Source organism: Martes martes, assembly GCF_963455335.1.
Source record: "Martes martes genome assembly, chromosome: 1".
NCBI classification, from domain to species: domain Eukaryota; kingdom Metazoa; phylum Chordata; class Mammalia; order Carnivora; family Mustelidae; genus Martes; species Martes martes.
Window position 1 is genome coordinate 101,270,328 of NC_137888.1, and position 19,330 is coordinate 101,289,657.

At 37.2% G+C, this 19,330-nt stretch overlaps 1 protein-coding gene across 2 annotated transcripts in view; it reads left to right on the plus strand.

Annotated features, from left to right (window-relative positions):
* ACTL6A (actin like 6A) overlaps nucleotides 1-19,330 on the plus strand; it is a 29,330-nt gene that overhangs the window by 9,028 nt on the left and 972 nt on the right. The window contains exons 3-13 of one of the 2 annotated variants that reach the window (XM_080801731.1): nucleotides 73-313; nucleotides 2,692-2,792; nucleotides 3,802-3,899; nucleotides 9,762-9,856; nucleotides 10,157-10,263; nucleotides 10,358-10,447; nucleotides 11,996-12,057; nucleotides 12,335-12,449; nucleotides 12,599-12,679; nucleotides 15,034-15,129; nucleotides 17,704-17,790. In XM_080801731.1, coding sequence (XP_080657857.1) covers nucleotides 73-313; nucleotides 2,692-2,792; nucleotides 3,802-3,899; nucleotides 9,762-9,856; nucleotides 10,157-10,263; nucleotides 10,358-10,447; nucleotides 11,996-12,057; nucleotides 12,335-12,449; nucleotides 12,599-12,679; nucleotides 15,034-15,129; nucleotides 17,704-17,790 — 1,173 coding nt within the window. The remainder of the gene's footprint in view (nucleotides 1-72; nucleotides 314-2,691; nucleotides 2,793-3,801; nucleotides 3,900-9,761; nucleotides 9,857-10,156; nucleotides 10,264-10,357; nucleotides 10,448-11,995; nucleotides 12,058-12,334; nucleotides 12,450-12,598; nucleotides 12,680-15,033; nucleotides 15,130-17,703; nucleotides 17,791-19,330) is intronic. The other variant, XM_080801732.1, reaches the window with a different exon arrangement.

Here is a 19,330-nt window from a genome sequence, read left to right on the forward strand (position 1 = left end):
TTTAGTTGGAAAAAAATGACTACTTGATAAAAGCAGGTAAAATTTCTATTATCATGTTCTTGACTCTTCCAGGTGGATTTCCCCACAGCTATTGGTATGGTGGTAGAAAGAGATGATGGAAGCACACTGATGGAAATTGATGGCGATAAAGGCAAACAGGGTGGCCCCACCTACTATATAGATACTAATGCCCTGCGCGTTCCCAGGGAGAATACGGAGGCCATTTCACCACTAAAAAATGGGATGGGTACGATGTTTGCTTCTGTGGATTTGATTTATAGAATATACATGCTGTGTTTTAGACATAAAACTTGTAAGTTGACTATCGGATATTTTATTATTTTTATTCCACAAACTGATGTTCCAGGCACTAAGAATACAAAGAGGCATCGAACATGTTCCTCTTCCTTAAGAGACTCATAGGGTAGATAGATATAAATATACAAATATTTGTATATTTGTATAGTTATGTTTGATAAGGAGTGGGATTAGAGAGGAGGGGTATTTAACTCTGTCATTGGGGGTCAGTGATGGTTTTCATAAAGGAGGTAACTTTTGTATTGGATCTTGATCAATAAATAAAGATTAGCCTGACTGGAAGGCTGGCATATGTAAAGAGGTGGGGCTGTGGAAGAAGCCTACCTGTTTAGAAAGATCATCAGTTAAGTATAGCTGTAACAGTGGATGCATTAGGACCAGTTGCAGGAAAGGTGAGCATGGAGCAGTAATAATAAGGCTTGTAAACGATGCCAGGGGTGTATTAAGCTGGCAACTCTGAAAGGTAACCCCAAAGGAATTTAAACAGAGGTGTGAAATATTCATATTTGCCAGCTGGAGAGATTCTAAAAGCAGTATGTAGGCTAGATTGGAAGGTGTTAATAGAAACAGGAGGATCAGGTAGGGAGGTGAGAATTAAGATGAAAAGTGAAGAGGGTTGAAATTTTATCACTGATGGTGGAGATCCTGAGGTGACTTTGAGAGATATCAAAGAGGTGAAAAGAGAAGAGTTGAAAAAGTTTCTTCAATTTTGGGTACCATTCGTTGAAGTAGGATAGAATGGGAAGGAGCAAATTTTACGGTCTTAACATACAAGTATATTACATGAGATCACTTTTAGGTTCAGTTATTCACGAGAAGGACTGACAGGACTCAGCATATAGTTGTACTCATGACTAAGATTTATTACACTGAAAGGATACAAAACAAAATAGATGGGAAAAAACGACATCAAGTGAAGTCCAGAGGAAACCAGTGCAAACTTCTCAGTCTTCTCACAGTGGAGTCAGGGAGGATGTACTTAATTCCTCTAGTGACGAGATGTAACGTGTGTGTTGTCTACCAGAGGAGCTCATTGGAGATGATTTTTACTGTGGTGGTCATAGGGACCCTGTACCTTGCATATACTAAAATCCAAGGCTCCCAGAGGGAAAGAAGGTGTTCAGCATAAGCCACATTGTACAAACAGTTTAGGCACAGTGAACTGCTCTTATTATTTAGGGGAAATTTTATATCAGTGTAGGGAACTGGTTGTCAGTTAAGTTCCCAGACACCAGCCGGGGTACAGCCTTGCAAACAGGTGTTTTTCTGTACAGCGTGTAAATGAGTTTTTTATTGCGTTCAAAGTATTTGAATATAGGTGCTGTTAGAGCAATTGAGTGAGGAAAATTTTAAGACATGGAGTTGCATTATATTAGCCAGAAAGAATGTGAAATTTGAGACACAGGTTGAGGATGGGGTTCCTTGTCAGAGCTTGTTCTGTATTGAACAGAAGAGAAGAAAAGGTGCCCCTGAAGGAGGAATAGTTAGGGATGTAGGAGAATTAATATTCAGCAGAAGGCCAAGGGAAGAACAAGTTCTGGAAGCATGGAAGTGATTAATTCTCGTGTTCTCAGCTGTGACATTGAGATTTACACTAAGAAGGGAAGAGAAAAGCTAGAGTGACTAACAAAGTTTATTGACCAAAACAAACAAAATCCTCCTACACCTGTGGGAGTATGTTGTACAAGTCATGACATTCTTCTTTGGACAGTGGCAAAACAATGTTTTTAAACTGTTGAGCAGTCAGTAGTGTCAGGTAATGTTAAAAGAGGTCAAGCGATAGTACAAATGGGAAGTTTCCTCTGGATTTGTCCATTAGAAGGTCATTAGTGACTTATGCAAGTAGTTTTGATGGAATGTTTAGGTGAAAGCCAAATTAAAGCATATTATATTCCCTGAGGGGTCTTTTTTTAGTATCTTTTAATGTTTTTTCAAGTAGATTGTAAGCTTTTTGAATATCAGATCTAGATCATACCGTTCTTTTGTATGTTCTCTTACCATTTAAATTGCGTACTATGCCTCTAGTAAGTACTTACTGAATAATATTTTTTTGGTATTTTAGGTCTATCAGATACACTAATTACATTTGGGACAGGTCTACAGATTGTGATTCTGTGGGGGCTGAAGGAAACAAAAAGAGTTTCCATATTCATAGAAAACAAAGATTATGTCTATATAAATACTGTATTATGGTTCCAATTTTAGTATATGAGCTGCCGAAGTGAGCACTAAAGTACTATATTATGAAGTAAATCTATGCAGTAAGTAGGTTCTGTATATTGTTAATGCTAAACTGTAGAAATAGTCTCTTAAAAGATTCTGTATTCATCTTCAACGAAGCATTGTTTTCAGGGTGTTAATCTTATATTGTAGTTGAAGACTGGGATAGTTTCCAGGCTATTTTGGATCATACCTACAAAATGCATGTCAAATCAGAAGCCAGCCTGCATCCTGTTCTCATGTCAGAAGCACCGGTAAGACAGACTTTGTTTTCTGAGTTTCTGTAGTTGTTGTTTTTTAAACTCATTTGAAAAATGTTTTCTTTTTCTTTAAAGAGGCATAGAAGTTCATATTTTGAATTTTGAAAATTAGGGAAAGGGGGATTAATTTTTATATACTATTATAATTTTTATTATTTCAGTAAGTAAAATATCCAAAGAACAATAACAAAGCACCCTAAATGGGGTTTGGTTCTCCCCTCTTCCCCACCAGGGATTTTTGTTTTTGTTGTTTTTATTGTGCTGTGTTAGTCACCGTATAGTACATCATTAGTTTTTGATATAGTGTTCCATGATTCATTGTTTGTGTATAATACCCAGTGCTCCATGCAGTCTGTGCCCTCCTTATTTTCCAGGGATTTATTTAACATTTGATTTCCTTGGGCTGCTTCCCTTTGGGTTTATGAATTACCCCTGGGCCCCAGGGGCAGGGTGTATCTGCTTGTATACTCTGCTCTCCAAGTGAGAAGTCCAATGTGGAACTAGGGCTGGAAATTACCAGACTGAAGTGTCTTGTGAAATAAATTTGGTACAGAGTCCAAAGAGCCCAGCAGGCTAGCATAACAATCATAAATTATCAACATTTTGTTACTGTTTTTAACCTAGTTTCATTTAGGAGTACCAGCTCTAAGTGGGAAAATTTGGTGGTTTAAAATTACTAGATTCACTCTTAAGATTTAATAATACTTTATAAGAATCATGATTTTCTTGTACTTTGAAAAGTCTGTATAACTTGTAGAATTCATAGAAACAGACGATTTTACTTTTTATTAAATTAAATTAAATTAAATTAAATTTTAATTTATTTTTACTAAATTTATTTACAAACAAAAATATATATTCTTATGAAGATTATTTTCTGTGGTACTCTATTTTTAATATTTACGTCTTTGTTAATATAGTGCTATATTGAATCTTAAAATAAATCAACTTTTTAGTTTTTAAACAGTAAATAACTTGCATTTCTTTTTCCTCTCTTCTCAAGTGGAATACTAGAGCAAAGAGAGAGAAACTGACAGAGTTAATGTTTGAACACTACAATATCCCTGCATTCTTCCTTTGCAAAACTGCAGTTTTGACAGCGTATCCTTTAAAGAGTAATACTCAGCTTTTCTTTCAAAGTAAATGTGGTGCCGTTAAAGAGAATGCCCCCAGCAGGAAGACATGAGCCAGTTCTTGCTTGTTCAAAAGTTTGGGTTTTTTTCCTCTCTCCTTAATTTTTGGCTGTCTTTTAGTATTTCTTATTGGAATAGATATGCCAGAAGTTATTAGAGGGAAATAAGAAAGGAATGCTCAAATCCTACTTGTTATCAAGGTTTTTAAAACATTTGTGTTTAGAAGGGGAATGTGAATAGAGGGTAGTGTTTAAGCCAGTTGGATTAAACAAGTTCAAAGATTGCCATTTTATTTTTCTCCCATTACCGTAGAAAAGTGGAAATTAGCTATAAGTTCACTTAAGATTTAATCATCAATTTAAAAAAACTATCACCAAATATTTATTGTAGACATGTTAAGGGACAGACCAGGAAATATTATGTCCTTATCTCAAAGAATTTGTAATGTAATATTCTTGTTAAAAGGTAAGTAATAGATTTATATAGTATTTTAAGGGATGCCTGGGTGGCTCAGTTGGTAAAGTGTCTGCCTTCAGCTTGGGTCCTGATGGCAGGGTCCTGGGATCGAGTCCCTGGGTAGGTTCCTTGCTCAGCAGCTCCCTGAGCTGCCTGCTGTTCCCCCTCTTTGTGCACATGTGCTCTCACTCTCTTACAAATAAATAAAATCTTAAAAAAAAAAAAGTAATACTTCAAAATAACTGGCAAAAGTCATGAAGAAGTACGTATTAATTTGAATTTTTTGTATAATAATGGTAGAAATTCATCAGAGGAAAATAATAGCCTGACAAATCTTTATGAAGAGATTTGAAGGGGTTCCTGGGTGGCTCAGTCAGTTAAGCATCTGCCTTCGGCTCAGGTCCTGACCTCAGGGTCCTGGGATCGAGCCTTAAGTCAAACTTCCTGCTCTGTGGAGAGTCTGCCTGCTGCTTTGCCTGCTTGTGCTCCCTCTTTCTCTCTGTCAAATAAATAAATAAAAATCTTTAAAAAAAATCTTTATAAAGAAAATGGAATTTATTTGTATGATGTGGGGGAAGGAGCCCTGTATTTAGAGTTTAAGTGGACATGCTTACAGACTGTGTGATTTTGAATTAAGTACTTAAAACCTAGCTTTACTTTTTACTCACTTAGGCTGTATACCTCCCTGGATTGCTATAATATTCAAGTAAATTTTACATATATATGAGAATCACGGTGGTAATCTAACATTGTCTGTAATGGTGTGTTTTGGAGGTGATTTTAGCAAAAGTGTGGAGGTAGGAAGTCAAAGTGTTCTTTCCAGTGCCTTGGTTTATAGTTGAATTTCTATTAGACTTCAGAAGGAGTTGTGGAAATAGGTTTGGGTCAAACTGTACAGACCTTGCCTGTCAGATTTTAAAAATTTGAACTTTAGACTCTAGTATACATTGCAGGTTTTTGAGTAGAACATAGAGAATGCTAGCTAGCACTGTGTGCATTATCTCACTTAATACTCATAATAACCCTCTTAGGAATGTGGCCGAAGTAAGCAAACTTGTTCAAGTCCACAGTTTGAAAGTGGCTTTACTGAATTTGAACTTAGGTCTGTTTGGCTGCTTCCTTACAAGGAGTATGTAAACAGAATCGGGCATTGTTCTATTTTTTAACCTTTTATTATGGAAAATTTCTAATACAGAAAAATATAGAATGTCATATTGAACCTCCATGTGCCTATTGCACAGTTCAATTTTCAAAACGTAGCTAACTTGTAGTAGTTAAAACCCTTCCCTCTCCCCCTCGCACTATGATTTTGAAGTAAGTCCCAGATATGATATAATTTTATCCATAGAAACTTTAGCATGTGTCTCTAAAAGATTTTACCATGTGTCTCAAGACAAAAAAAGGAAGTAATCACAACTTTTTAAAAAAACAGTGTAGTGTAGGGGCACCTGGGTGGCTCAGTGGGTTAAAACCTCTGCCTTCGGCTTAGGTCATGATCTCAGGGTCCTGGGATTGAGCCCCGCATCAGCCTGCTTCCCACCCCTCCTGCCTGCTTCTCTGCCTACTTGTGTTCTCTCTCTCTGTCAAATAAATAAATAAAATCTTTAAAAAACAAAACAGTGTAGTGTATATAAGTCAGGACCCAAACAAGGTCATACATTGTATTTGGTATGTCTCTTAGGTCTCTTTTAATCTGTAGGTTCTATTCCCCCAACCCTTTTTTTCCCTTGTAATTTGTCTGTTAAGGAAGTAGATTGTCATGTAGAATTTCCTACATTTCTGGATTTAGATGATTGGTGTCCTTTTACTATGTTCTTCCAGCCCAGTGGATCTCAACCTTTTACATCCGGAGCTTTTACTTAGTAGTGGATTGTATTTGGTGGTGTTTACCATATTGGAAATTAAAATAGAAACCAAAAAAATTAGATTTCTTAGTCTAAGTAAATTAATAAGTCATAATATAAAATATTTTAATGCAAATCAACTGATTTCTAAAACCAAAAAAATTATGAGAAGAGTGGAATTATTTTACATTTTTTTCAAATCTCTTTAACATCAGGCTTAGTAACAAACGTTGGATTCTCATATCTGTCTTTTGCGTTCAGTCTGTTCTGTATCATACATGACATGGTCTCTGGAAAAGTCGCATATACACTCATGAGAGAATGACAGTGAAAAGGGCAAATAACATCTTATTATTATTCTAAAAATTGTTTTGACCTCAAAGATTATGTATGGCTTTAGGACTCCTTTACACTTTAAAGAATTACTGAGGACTGTAAAGATTTTGTTTATGTGGGTTGTATGTCAGGATTACTGTGAGAAATTAAAACTAAGAATTGTTCTGGGGCTCCTGGGTGGCTCAGTGGGTTAAAGCCTCTGCCTTCGGCTCAGATCATGATCCCAGGGTCCTGGGATCGAGCTCCCTGCCACCACTCCGCACCCCCCCCCCCCGCCTCTCTGCCTACTTGTGATCTCTGTCTGTCAAATAAATAAATAAAAATCTTTAAAAAAAATAGGTGTTAGATTTAAAAAAAAAAAAAAAAGAAAAAAACTAAGAATTGTTCTGTTTTTTAAAACATTTTTATTTGTGAAAGTGAGCATATGTGTGAGGTGAGGGAGTGACAGGGGGAGTGGGAGAAGCAGATTCCCAGCTGAGCACCGAGCCTGATGTGTGTGGGGCTCTGTCTTATGACCCCCAGATCATGACCTTAGCAAGAACCAAGAGTCAGATGCTCAACTGACTGAGCCACGCAGGCACCCCAACTGAGTATTGTTTTAGCATTTATTTATTAACTTAAAAATGACCAAGAAGACCCATTTAGGTTAACATAAATAACATTTTTATGAAAAAAATTTATTTTCCAAAACAAAAATATTAGAAGGGTAGCATTATTTTATCTGATTTAATTGATAGCTGGATTCTCATATCTGCCAACCTCAGGCTCTGTCCTCTTGACACCTCAAGCTAGTAAACAGGGCCTTCTGTCCAAGCTGTGTACTGTTGGAGAATGCAATTAGCTAAAAATGTAGGAAAATCACAGAGCTCCTAGGTGCTGCTCTTTGAAGAGTGGATTACTCTCTCTTCTCTCTGTTTTTGTTGGACCCCCTGAAGTTCTGCCCCTGGAGAGTTTAGCAGTCAGTCAGAGATGTGGGTACATTTTATACTCTGATTTTGAGTTTGATCCCTTCTGTAGTTCTCTGACTTCTAGGGTTTCTACCTTACCTGTCCAGCTTTTCTTCAGGCCCTGAACTCCTTTCTCTGTTCATTCAAGGTGGTAAAGTTACAGTTTTCCACCACTGCTTTCCCAATTGTAGCTATGGAGCTGGGGAGCACTTTCAGGCAAGGAAGCTACAAACTTCAACTTCTTACCCCTTCCAGTTGCAGTTTTATGAGAATAAATTTTGGCTGAATTTTGACTGCATTTAAACACTTTCCAGTATCTTAAAATGGTCATCTAAGATAATTTGTCCAGATTTTGTTATTTATAGGAAGATCCATGTACCTTTATGCCACTTTTTAGTTTGATATTACTGCATCTGTTGCTTTCTACTAACAGAGCATCAAATTAATGTTTGTGTATATAGTTGACCAGAGCTCAATAAAGTACCAGTATTAGCAAAGATAAATCACCAACCTGTCTTTCTGGCCATTGATCCTCATTGATTCTGATCATTCTTACGCATTCCTTGGTTTTCTGCCCTTGGCCCTTCATTTCTCTTGACATGCTCTTTCTGGTTTAAATTATCCATTTCCTTGGCTTCAGATACCAGTTCTACACTAACAAATTCCAAATACGTATCTGTTTTGTATCCCAGATCTTTCTTGTGAGCCCCAGGCCCACATCCACCTGCCCTACTAGAACTTTTTGTATTAATTATCTGTTGAAGTACTTTATGTCCAAAACTGAATTAATCTTTTCTCCCCTCAAATTTATTCCTTCTCTTTCTTTATATCTTCTTACTCCTAGTTGCCCAGACTGGAAATCTTTCTCTCTCTTTCTCTCTTTTTTTTTTTTTTTTTAAGATTTTATTTATTTGTCGAGAGAGAACACAAACGCGGGGAGCAGCAGGCAGAGCAGACAGAGGGAGAAGCAGGCTCCCCCCTGAGCAAGGACCCAGATGCGGGACTCCATCCCTGGACGCTGGGATCATGACCTGAGCCAAAAACATCCACTTAACCGACTGAGCCACCCAGGCATCCCAAAATCTTTCTCTGTAACCCTTCAAATTTAGTCATCAAGACCTGTGTTTTTTCTTCCCCACAACCTCTCAGATCCATTGATTTCTCTCTCTCCACTGCCACTGCTTTTGGTGCAAGCTATTTCTGGGATTACTGCAACCCTTCCTCTTACCTTGCCCATTCTTCTCACTGCCCCTCTAATAATCTGTAATTGCCAGGCTGCTTTAAGCCAGAATCATCTTCCACATTCTTGCAGGCTCTCCTGAACTACTTTGCACTTCCCTGGCCTCACCATATCCTCTTGCCGCCTGCCTTTTCCACATGTTCCTATATCTTCCCTGTCTTTTCCTTGCTAGCTTACATTTGGATTTCCCCAGGGTTGGTTAGGTGGTCTCTCCATTATACCCCCAGTGCACCCCAAGCTGTTCTTTTCACAGCATTACTGATCTCTACTAAACAGGATATTCAGGGCAGAGTCCGTTTTGGAGCACCTTCTTGTGCCTTCTGGGCTTGGGAATGCCAGGGCCAGACTAACTATGGTTCCTTATTCAGTACCAGACTTAACACTAGGCACATAATAGGTGCTCAGTAAATATTTGATGACCAAGGGAACGGCCCTGCTCCTACGTGTTGGTGTATGAGGTTGACGTGACACTGGCCCTCTGCAGCACAGAGCTGTGGAAGATGGGATCTGCCAATATTTGTTGGCTGTTGAATCCACCTGGAATAGCTTTCCCATTGAGTTGTGGGAACTGCCACTCAGCTGCCACACTGCTACAATGGTTTTTCTTTAACCTCTGTGGAGAACAGTTTTAGTTCCTAGCTCAAATGCCAAAGCCTCCCACCTTTTACTGAATTTCGGTAGATTTTGTTAAATATAAGTCCTTTCATCTGTCTCCAGAGACTTTGAATGGTTGTGCTAATTTTGACCAGTTCAGTAGGTGTCTCTCTGGGAAAAAGGTTTCCCTGACTTCCTCTCACTGTCATTTTGGAAGTCCTGCCTGATCTCATTTCTCTTTAAGCCAGATATTTGACACCAGTTTTCATCCCTGGATTAACTTTAACACATTTTAAGCCATAATATACATGTTTAAGAATGCCTTAATAAAACTTTCCCTTTACAATAAACATTTACAATTAAACATATTTTAGGAGCCTTGATATTTTCTTTTCCTTAATGCTTTAAACTAGATTTGCTAATGGTCGTTCTACTGGGCTTATTTTGGATAGTGGAGCCACTCATACCACTGCAATTCCAGTTCACGATGGCTATGTCCTTCAGCAGGGTAAGTGGATTTAATGTGGGTATGCTGAGATGGTGTTAGCTGTCATGAAGACATGGATAACAGAGCAGTGAGTTGGACTATCAAGTCATATCAGTGTCTAAATAATGTCTCTTTGTTTAGAGTTTTAAAAAAATCTTTATAATATGTATTTAAAACTGATGCATGGCTTCATTCATGCTTAAAGGGTTGGTTCAGTTAATTCTACTTGAAAAAATTATTCATATATAAATACACAGAAGAATTTGTCCCAAGGAGCTTGGATTTACTACTGTCTTAGCCTTGTTTAATCTGTTTTCATAGGCATTGTGAAATCCCCTCTTGCTGGAGACTTCATTACTATGCAATGCAGAGAACTCTTCCAAGAAATGAATATAGAACTGATTCCTCCGTATATGATTGCATCAAAAGTAAGGGATGCTTGAATTTTCTCTTTGGAATTTATCTCTAACTCCCTACCTCCTATGTTGTGAATGAACTCTGGCGCATGTTCTTGGTACTCAGGAAGCTGTTCGTGAAGGATCTCCAGCAAACTGGAAAAGAAAAGAGAAGTTGCCACAGGTTACAAGGTCTTGGCACAATTACATGTGTAATGTAAGTACCCTTATTCTCTTTTTAAAACTATTGTAGGCTATAAGTTTTTAATAGAATAGTTTTTGAGGGGTGCCTGGGTGGCTCAGTGGGTTAAAGCCTCTGCCTTCGGCTCAGGTCATGATCCCAGGGTCCTGGGATCGAGCCCCGCATCGGGCTCCTTGCTCTGCAGGGAGCCTGCTTCTCTCGCTGCCTCTGCCTGCTTGTGTGTTCTCTCTCTCTCTCTCTCTGGCAAATAAATAAAATCTTAAAAAAAAATAGAATAGTTTTTGAGCAGTTTGTATATATTAAATATTTAGAAAAATATTTTATATTTTTTTAAGATTTTATTTGAGAGAGAGACAGCATGAGTGGGGGGAGGGGACAGAGGGAGAGGGAGAAGCAGTACTCATCACCCTGATGAGTGCAGGGCCCAATGCGGGGCTTACTCCCAGGACCCTGGGGTCATGACCTGAGCCGAAGTCGGGTGCTTAACCGACTGAACCACCCAGGCACCCAGAGCACTTTATAGTTTTAATGGTACTTTACAAACAAAAATAATAGCTTATTTTGAGAGGGAAGGGGTGCTTTTCATATTTGTCAAACAAATTACCTCAACAAACTACTATATTCATTTGGATTACATTAAGACCTGGAAGGAACTTTGGTTTTAGAGTAAAAACAAATATGCTATTCTGTACCTTTTTTGTCTAAGATAATTGTTTCGGTCTATAGAGAACTGTTAGTATGGCTCAGTAATGTTCTCTTATTTAACATCAGTCAGCCATATTAAAAAAATGTGTCATTATTCTAGTAAGGAGCCAGTAAGATTCTCTTTATCAAAAATCCCTCTCTGAACATATAACTTAAAGGAAGAGAGGTTAGTAAAACCTCTCACACCACAGATGTATATTCATTTCTAACATAAAAGGGTATGAAAGTAATAATTTACTATGCCAGGGATGTCTCCTCTCTGATACTTTTTGTACCTAACGATAAAGATTTTTGTGGGTGTTCAGTAGAAGGGAAAATTGTGGAGACGATTAACAATTTTGCGTAGATATTAGATTTTTCTTTAGCAGCCTAGAGGTTGTATGTATTTTGTAGCAAAAATTTTAAATGTTTTACACTATGTGCAGTCATTAGAAGTTATATAAGATGCCACATATGTGCACATGTGTACTTATTCAGATAACGAAATCTTGCTTCTAAGTCTAGGCTTATTTTTAAGGAAAAAACAGTGTTCTGAAACCAGTTTTGTTATGCAGAACAGGTTCCTAATTGTTTTTGTTTCATCATTTTTCCATAATTATTAATTTATTTTTTAAAAAAAATTATGGTTAATTTAAATGTGGTATAATATAGTTTCTAATGCAAATGTTTAGAATTGGGTTTCTTGATACTCGTGAGTCTTTGCTGGATAGACTTATACCCCTGAAATGACTCTGCCATCCAGGAACATGGTCTGGTTTCATTAAGAAAAGTATTTTAAATACAGTATTACAAAAGTATAGATTGCAGAGACAAATTTCCATAACCTTGTTTCTTAAAAACTTTTTTTTTAATCCATAGTGTGTTATCCAGGACTTTCAAGCTTCAGTACTTCAAGTATCAGATTCAACTTACGATGAACAGTATGTTTTCTTATCTACAAGATTTATAATAGCTCATTAAAACCTTCATATTAATCTTCTAAACACTGAATACTTCATAAATGAGGAAAGAAATTGATTTGTTTAGTTAAAGAATTGCAGAATATGGTCTAAAGGTAAAAAGTTATGTTAAGAAACACTGACATTATAAAAGAAAGATACTCTCACTCTGCTTTCTTAAAAGTTGATAATTTCTTAGTTTATAATTTTGGGCAGGATTTTTTTTTCTTTTGTTTAATGTTGTTTACTATGTTTTCAGAGTAGCTGCACAGATGCCAACTGTTCATTATGAATTCCCCAATGGGTACAATTGTGACTTCGGAGCAGAACGGTTAAAGATTCCTGAAGGATTATTTGACCCTTCCAATGTAAAGGTATGAAAGCTTTTTTCATAATTAGCTTGGCTTGTCCCATATACGTGAAGATCTTGTTAAATTATAAAACCTAAATAAGACTGACTAGATATTTTTGGGTGTGTTGTTTGAAGTTCTTCTGTTGACTACTCATTTTTGTTTTGTTGTAGGGCTTATCAGGAAATACAATGTTGGGAGTCAGTCACGTTGTCACTACAAGTGTTGGAATGTGTGATATTGATATCAGACCAGTAAGTGTCAGCCTTCTGCTTATGGTATAAAAGTATTTTTTAGGGTAAGGAAGTACCCCCTAGTTCAGTATTTAAGTTGTCAACATTGGCCGTTGACTTTGAAATCCATTTTAGAATATGTAAAATTGTGAAATACTAGAAAAGGAAAAATGCAAAACTCTAGAGCTGTGTTGTCCAGTGTGGAAGCTACCAGCCACATGTGACAATTTAAATTAAAATAAAAATTTAAAATTCTGTTTTTTAGTTGCACTAGCCACATTGTAAATATAGCTAATGGCTACTGTTTGACAGTACAGATAGGGAACGTTTCTGTCACTGAAAGTTCTTTTGTTCTACCGACTGAGCCAGCCAGGTACCCCTTGAAAGTTCTTTTGGACATTGCTCTTCTAGAGATTTCCTAAAATGTGACAAACCAAAATATATATTATTGGTGATTTTTCTTACATTATATATATAATATATATATAATATATATATGTATTATTTATTGTTTTATTGTTCAGGAAGGTATGGGTTTAAATTATGTAACTTTTACATGGAGTTTAGAATGAACCTTCATATTTTTTGTGCTTTGCCAAGTTTTAAATAATAACTACATATTATATACATACTAATTATGAGATTAGTTATATATTATTTAAACCCTATATTCAGGAGTGCCTGGGCGGCTCAGTCAGTTATATGGCTGCCTTCAGCTTAGCAGGGAGTCTGCTGCTCCTTCTGCCTCTGCCCCACCCCCTGCTCATACTTGCTCATGTGCTCTCCCTCTCAAATAAATAAATGAAATCTTAAAAATAAAAAACAAAACACAAAACCCCTAGATTCAGTTTGTAGCCTACATAGTGCCTTAAAAATTGTTTGAATTAACTCATTTTCTTAGAGCATAGTGCTGATAGCTAGGGATGTATAAAAAACATGTTCAAAAGAGACTTTTGGGTGGCTATGAAAAATATTCTTTATTTCAGCTAGCCATGTAGCAGGCATTTGCTGCTTCTAGGACAAAAGTGATGTAAGTATGGAATTTTTTAGCACAAACTCAAGGCCACTTTAGGAGAAGGCAATTGAGTTGAATTATACTTACTATAAGAGTGTGATAACTTTTTGTTTTTAGTGGGATACCTCCCTTAGTTAATGTTGATTACAGAGGACATAATTCTTCTATATTCCGTTTTCTCTTTTAAAAGTTAGATGATTTAGATATTTGGAATAAATTTTTAAAATAGGAACTTAGCCATTAAAAAAGCATACAGGCTGACATGTATGTAAACTAATGGAATTCAAATAAAAACTTCAAAAAAAGGCAGGCTGACATTAGCTTTCTGATACATACAGGCAAATTAGAGGTAAGTATACTCCATGTAAGTAGGGACTTATTTTTATTTGGGGGAGGACTCAGCATGTCGATTTTGAAAAACTTCCCCATGTGGTTCTAATGCATACCCCTACAAGAGAAAGGTAGCAGTCATTTTGGCCAGGGATATTATGATTATGCATTGTCCATCATAATCATTAAATAATCTTTATTGTCTAATTTTAAATACTGTAACTTCGAGCTGAGCATTCTAAGATGAAGGTATAAAATAAACCTCTAAATACTGGCTGCTTTCTGCCAAAAAATTATGTTTGGGTTTTAGTTTTGGAATAATTGCTTGAAGTTAGTGGTTCTTAAACTTTAAATGCACATTAAATCATCTGGATCTTTTTTTTCTTTGAGAGAGAGCGGGAGCACACGAGTGGGAGCAGGGACAGAGGGAGAGAATCTTTGAGCAGACTTCTCACTGAGTGCAGAGCCCCCGATGCAGGATTTGATCCCATAAGCCATGAGGTCATGACAGGAGCCAAAACTAAGAGTTGGACACTCAACTGACTTAGCCACCCAGGCACCCCCAAAATCATCTGGAGTTTTAAGCAAACTAACAAAACCTTTGCCTGTGCCCCATCCCCAGGTTTTTATTTAATTGCCTCTGGCATTGTGCTTTATAAATTCCCTAAATGAACTGAATGTGCAGTGAGGATTGAGAACCACTGGATTAAGGTACTCAGTGTAGATAGAAGTAAAAAAATTTAAAAAGAAAGGGAAAATTGTAGAGGATGATGTAGTTTTAGTTGTAGTTGTATTTAAAACTGTTGAAAAAAGGGGCATCTGGGTGGCTCAGTCAGTTAAGCATCTGCCTTAGGCTCAGGTCGTGATCCCAGGGTCCTGGGATTGAGCCCCATGTTGGGCTCTCTGCTCAGCGGGAAGCCTGCTTCTCCCTCTCCCTCTGTGCGCTCTCTCTTAAATAAAATAAATAAAATCTTTAAAAAAACAAACTGTTGGAAACATTTGGAACTGATTTATTTTTTTTTTATCCTAGGGTCTCTATGGAAGTGTTATAGTGGCAGGAGGAAACACGCTAATACAGAGCTTTACTGACAGGTTGAATAGAGAGCTCTCTCAGAAAACTCCACCAGTAAGTTTTGTTTCTTCTTTAGTGGTATTCTTCAGTCATGTGTGTCCTCATCACTGCTGTAATCTTATAGATAAGGTTTTTCAGTAGTAGATTGATATTTTTGTGTGTGCCTAATACAGTATTGCCTAAAAAAGGTTAATAGCCCTTGTTAATGAAATTTTCATAGGTGACATCTTTTCATAGATGACTCATATACTTGAATCTTTTATTCACTGATGCCATATTTAAGTATCTATAGTCTGCTAGGCACTAGGGATATAAACTATAGTTCCTACCCTCTAAGGGCTCAGTCTGCTAGCAGGAGTAGACATGCATAAAGACTGTAACATGCTAAGTGGTTTTAGTAGGTCATGAACCAGGCACTCTAGGGAACACTGTAGAGCAGGCACTTAAGTCCCTTATGAATAAACTGAATGGAGTTCATCTGGTTGGTAATTTATGGAAGGACGTCTAGGTTGAGGGAATGTGATGTGCAAGCTATTGAAGGGAAGATGGCATATTCCAGTATTTCAACATAGTTGGCTTAGTCTGTGCAGAAGTGGGAAGAGTGATGTGGCTGGGAAGATGGATGGTATATTAATTTCCTTGGGCTGCCATAACAAAGTACCACAAACTAAACTTGGTGGCTTATCACAACAGTTATTTATTCTCTCTTCTGGAAGCTCAAAGTCTGAAATCAACATATCAGCAGGCCCTGCTCTCTCTGAAATGTACAGATGAGAATTCTTCTTTTCCTTCTTCTTAGCATCTGACAGTTTGCCAGGAATCCTTTGGGGATCACTGGTTGCAGCTCCAACACTTCGGTCTGTCTCCATTGACATAGAGCAATCCTCTCTTATGGGTCTGTTCTCTTCATTATAAAAACTCCTGTCCTGTTGGATTAAGGGCCCACTCTGTTCTAATATGACCTTATCTTAATTTGCATCCTAATTACACTTGCAAAGAACCTATTTCTAAATTAGGTAACATTCACAGGTACCAGGGGTTAGAATTCATCTCTCTTTGGGGGACACAATTCCACCCACACAGATAGGTACCAGGTCTTGTTGCTTATTAAGTAGTGAACTTCTGGGATAAAATTCGGCAGAGGACTACAGAGCTCCTGTGTTTGTTTTAAAAAGAACACTGGGTACATTGTGACAACTTTAAAAAGGATTTTAAAAGCATTAGAAGAACATAGTTTGGGGAGAAGCCCTGGTACACATCGATAACAGAGTAGTAGTCCTAATTTTAGATTTTAAAACTTTCTCAAGTAGCTTTTGTATGTTATTCAGTACTAGTTATTTCATTAAAAGAAACTTATTAAGGGTTACATGGGCCCTAATTGTATCTATAGAATTTGTATATTTGGTAATCTTATTTGTTTCTCATATAAAGGAACATTTTACTTACGGCACATTTTTAGAATTGTTATTTAATTTGTTATATTGTTATTTAAATATTGATACAGGCATAGGATTGACACCTAACTTGTATTTACTACATTCTTGAAGATACAGTCTGATCTGGAAAAGACCTTAACTATAGTACTAATCATTAGATGTTATAGGAAGTCCCAGAATAATGAATATGTAGACCTGGGCTCTCCAAGGTCGGGTCAAGAGCAGTTAGGTATTATCCTTGTCATTTAGGAGGCAATTAAAAATCAATGCAACAACAGGAAAAAAAAATTCATTGCAATAAATATCAACCAGTTCCTCACGTAAAAAAATCCATGTTCATCCCTCCTACTCCCAGCACCCACCCCCTTCTGTAGTACATATTCTACTCCCAAAACATACACACTTATTCACGGTGAGAAAGAATCAAGCTATGTGTTCATATAAAATGATAGGGAAGTATCAGCAGTTTGAGAACTATCCCCAGAAACAAAGTCCTAGGTAGGGGAAAACTCTCGATATAGGGAGACAGAGACGATACTGAGCCATAAACTGTGTTTATTAAGAGTTAAAAAAAAAAAAAGTTCAAAAATAAACACTAATTTGGGAGGAAATCAATATGAATTAAAAACTTAGCCTGAGTGCTCGCTTTGGCAGCACATATACTGAAAATTTAACCTGAAATCTGATGTCTGCATTTTGGTTTGGAAGTTGGGTGGGGGTGTGTGGAGTTACCTTAGGTAGGAGGGACAGTGTGAAGGCCTAAAAAAGTAGTAGCAAGCAAGTTGAGGAGAATTATAGAAAGGGTGGTAGCAGGTTGGGATGATAATTAGATTTTGTGTTGGAAGAAATGAAATTTAGGAAGCACTTAGCGTAGTACCTGATTTATAGGTAAGTATTTAATATGTGTTTGCTATTCGAGAATATAAATTGTGAATGCTATACTTTTTATATGTAGTTTCCAAGGTTTATATAATTTATTATTAAATACTATACATTAAAAGCCACAATAAGAGTAGTTTAGTGAAAGTACTTTATATAGTAATTCAGCCCATGCATACTATTAGCCTAGGTGTTGCAAAATAATCATGTATAATTGGTGTTTTAAAGAGTCATTAGGCAGTCATCAAAACTGAATTTTCTGAGTTGAGTCATGTTTTGATTATACTAATATTTATTTTTCCCTCTGTTTTAGAGTATGCGGTTGAAATTGATTGCAAATAATACAACAGTAGAACGGAGGTTTAGTTCATGGATTGGTGGCTCGATTCTAGCATCTTTGGTTAGTAATTAAACTACTTTGAAAAATAGTCTTATTGAATGATTTAACTTAAATGTACCAGTGAATATGGTAAATTAAGTAAAAAGACTAAAAATAATTCTAGTGCATCCTTTATCTTTGTATTTTATAACTATCCAATGAATGAGTAGAGGATCTAATAATACCAGTTTCACATGTTCTAATTTAACAAAATGCTTCAGTGCCTTATCAGTGGCTATTTGTTAGCTAATTTCAATTTCCCTTCTCAAACAAAGGTGGTAATTTACTAACTTACGCCTCTTCTCATACTCCCACTGGCACTGGTCAAGACTTCTCCGTAGCACTTAAAATTAAATCATCACCTCTTGGTGAGGTGGAGGAAATCAGGAGTTGGCTTTTGGGGCAGATGTGAAGTCATGGTGCTGGGTTTTGCTTAGTTAGACAGGTGATTACTTTGAATCAAGAGAAAAAGTCCTTGTACTTTCTGCAACCCTAGACTCAGAATTTCCCCTTTACCTCAGAGCAGCCAAAGTAAATGTCATGAAGTACTTACACTGACATTTTTTAAGGTAGTGTCTACTTATGTATTTGTTCTATTCGCAATCTTTTAATAGATCTTAGATTGGGGCGCCTGGGTGGCTCAGTCATTAAGCGTCTGCCTTCAGCCCAGGTCATGATCCTGGAGTCCTGGGGTTGAGCTCCGCACTGGGCTCTCTGCTCAGTGGGAAGCCTGCTTTTCGCTCTCCAACTCCTCCTGCTGTGTTCCCTTTCTTGCTGTCTCATTAAAAAAAAAAAAAAAAGAAAGAAAAGAAAGAAAAAATCTTAGATCGAAATGGAATACCATGTATGAATCCACTTGAATAGAGTCAATCTTAAGGAATGAATTTGTCCTACTAACATGTTTTTTTACTAATGCAGCATAGGCTTCCTCCTTGGGTCATTTTCCTCCTTTCCTCCTTCTGTAGTGCCTGTGTACTATCATGTGTGTACTTGCAAAACTTTATCCTAGTCCTGATGGATGAGCACTTTCAAGATCTAAATGCTGCCATTAGTCAAGTACTAGGATAGCTCTTCAATTCTGTACTGGGATCAAGGCTTCAACAACCGTTTCTATTGTTGTCATAGGTTGGCAGCAGGCCATCATAGCTAAACCTCCAGTCTTCCTGTCACAGCCATTTCTTTTTTTTTTTTTTTTAAAGATTTATTTATTTGACAGACAGATCACAACTAGGCAGAGAGGCAGGCAGAGAGGGGGAGAGGAGGAAGCAGGCTCACCGCCGAGCAGAGAGCCCGATGCGGGGCTCGATCCCAGGACCCTGACATCATGATCTGAGCTGAAGGCAGAGGCTTTAACCCACTGAGCCACCCAGGCTCCCCCACAGCCATTTTCTAAAGCCTCATGACAAGTGTGAATAAGAAGACTTAATATTCATTCTAAATAGTGTCTTTGGGTGTTCTGGAGGAGGGCTGTAATAGGGGAGTAATGGAAGACTACTTGGGGGAGGGTCTTAGAGATTCTTTAAGAGTTGTGAAAAGATATTTAAAAAGTATCTTCTAGAGG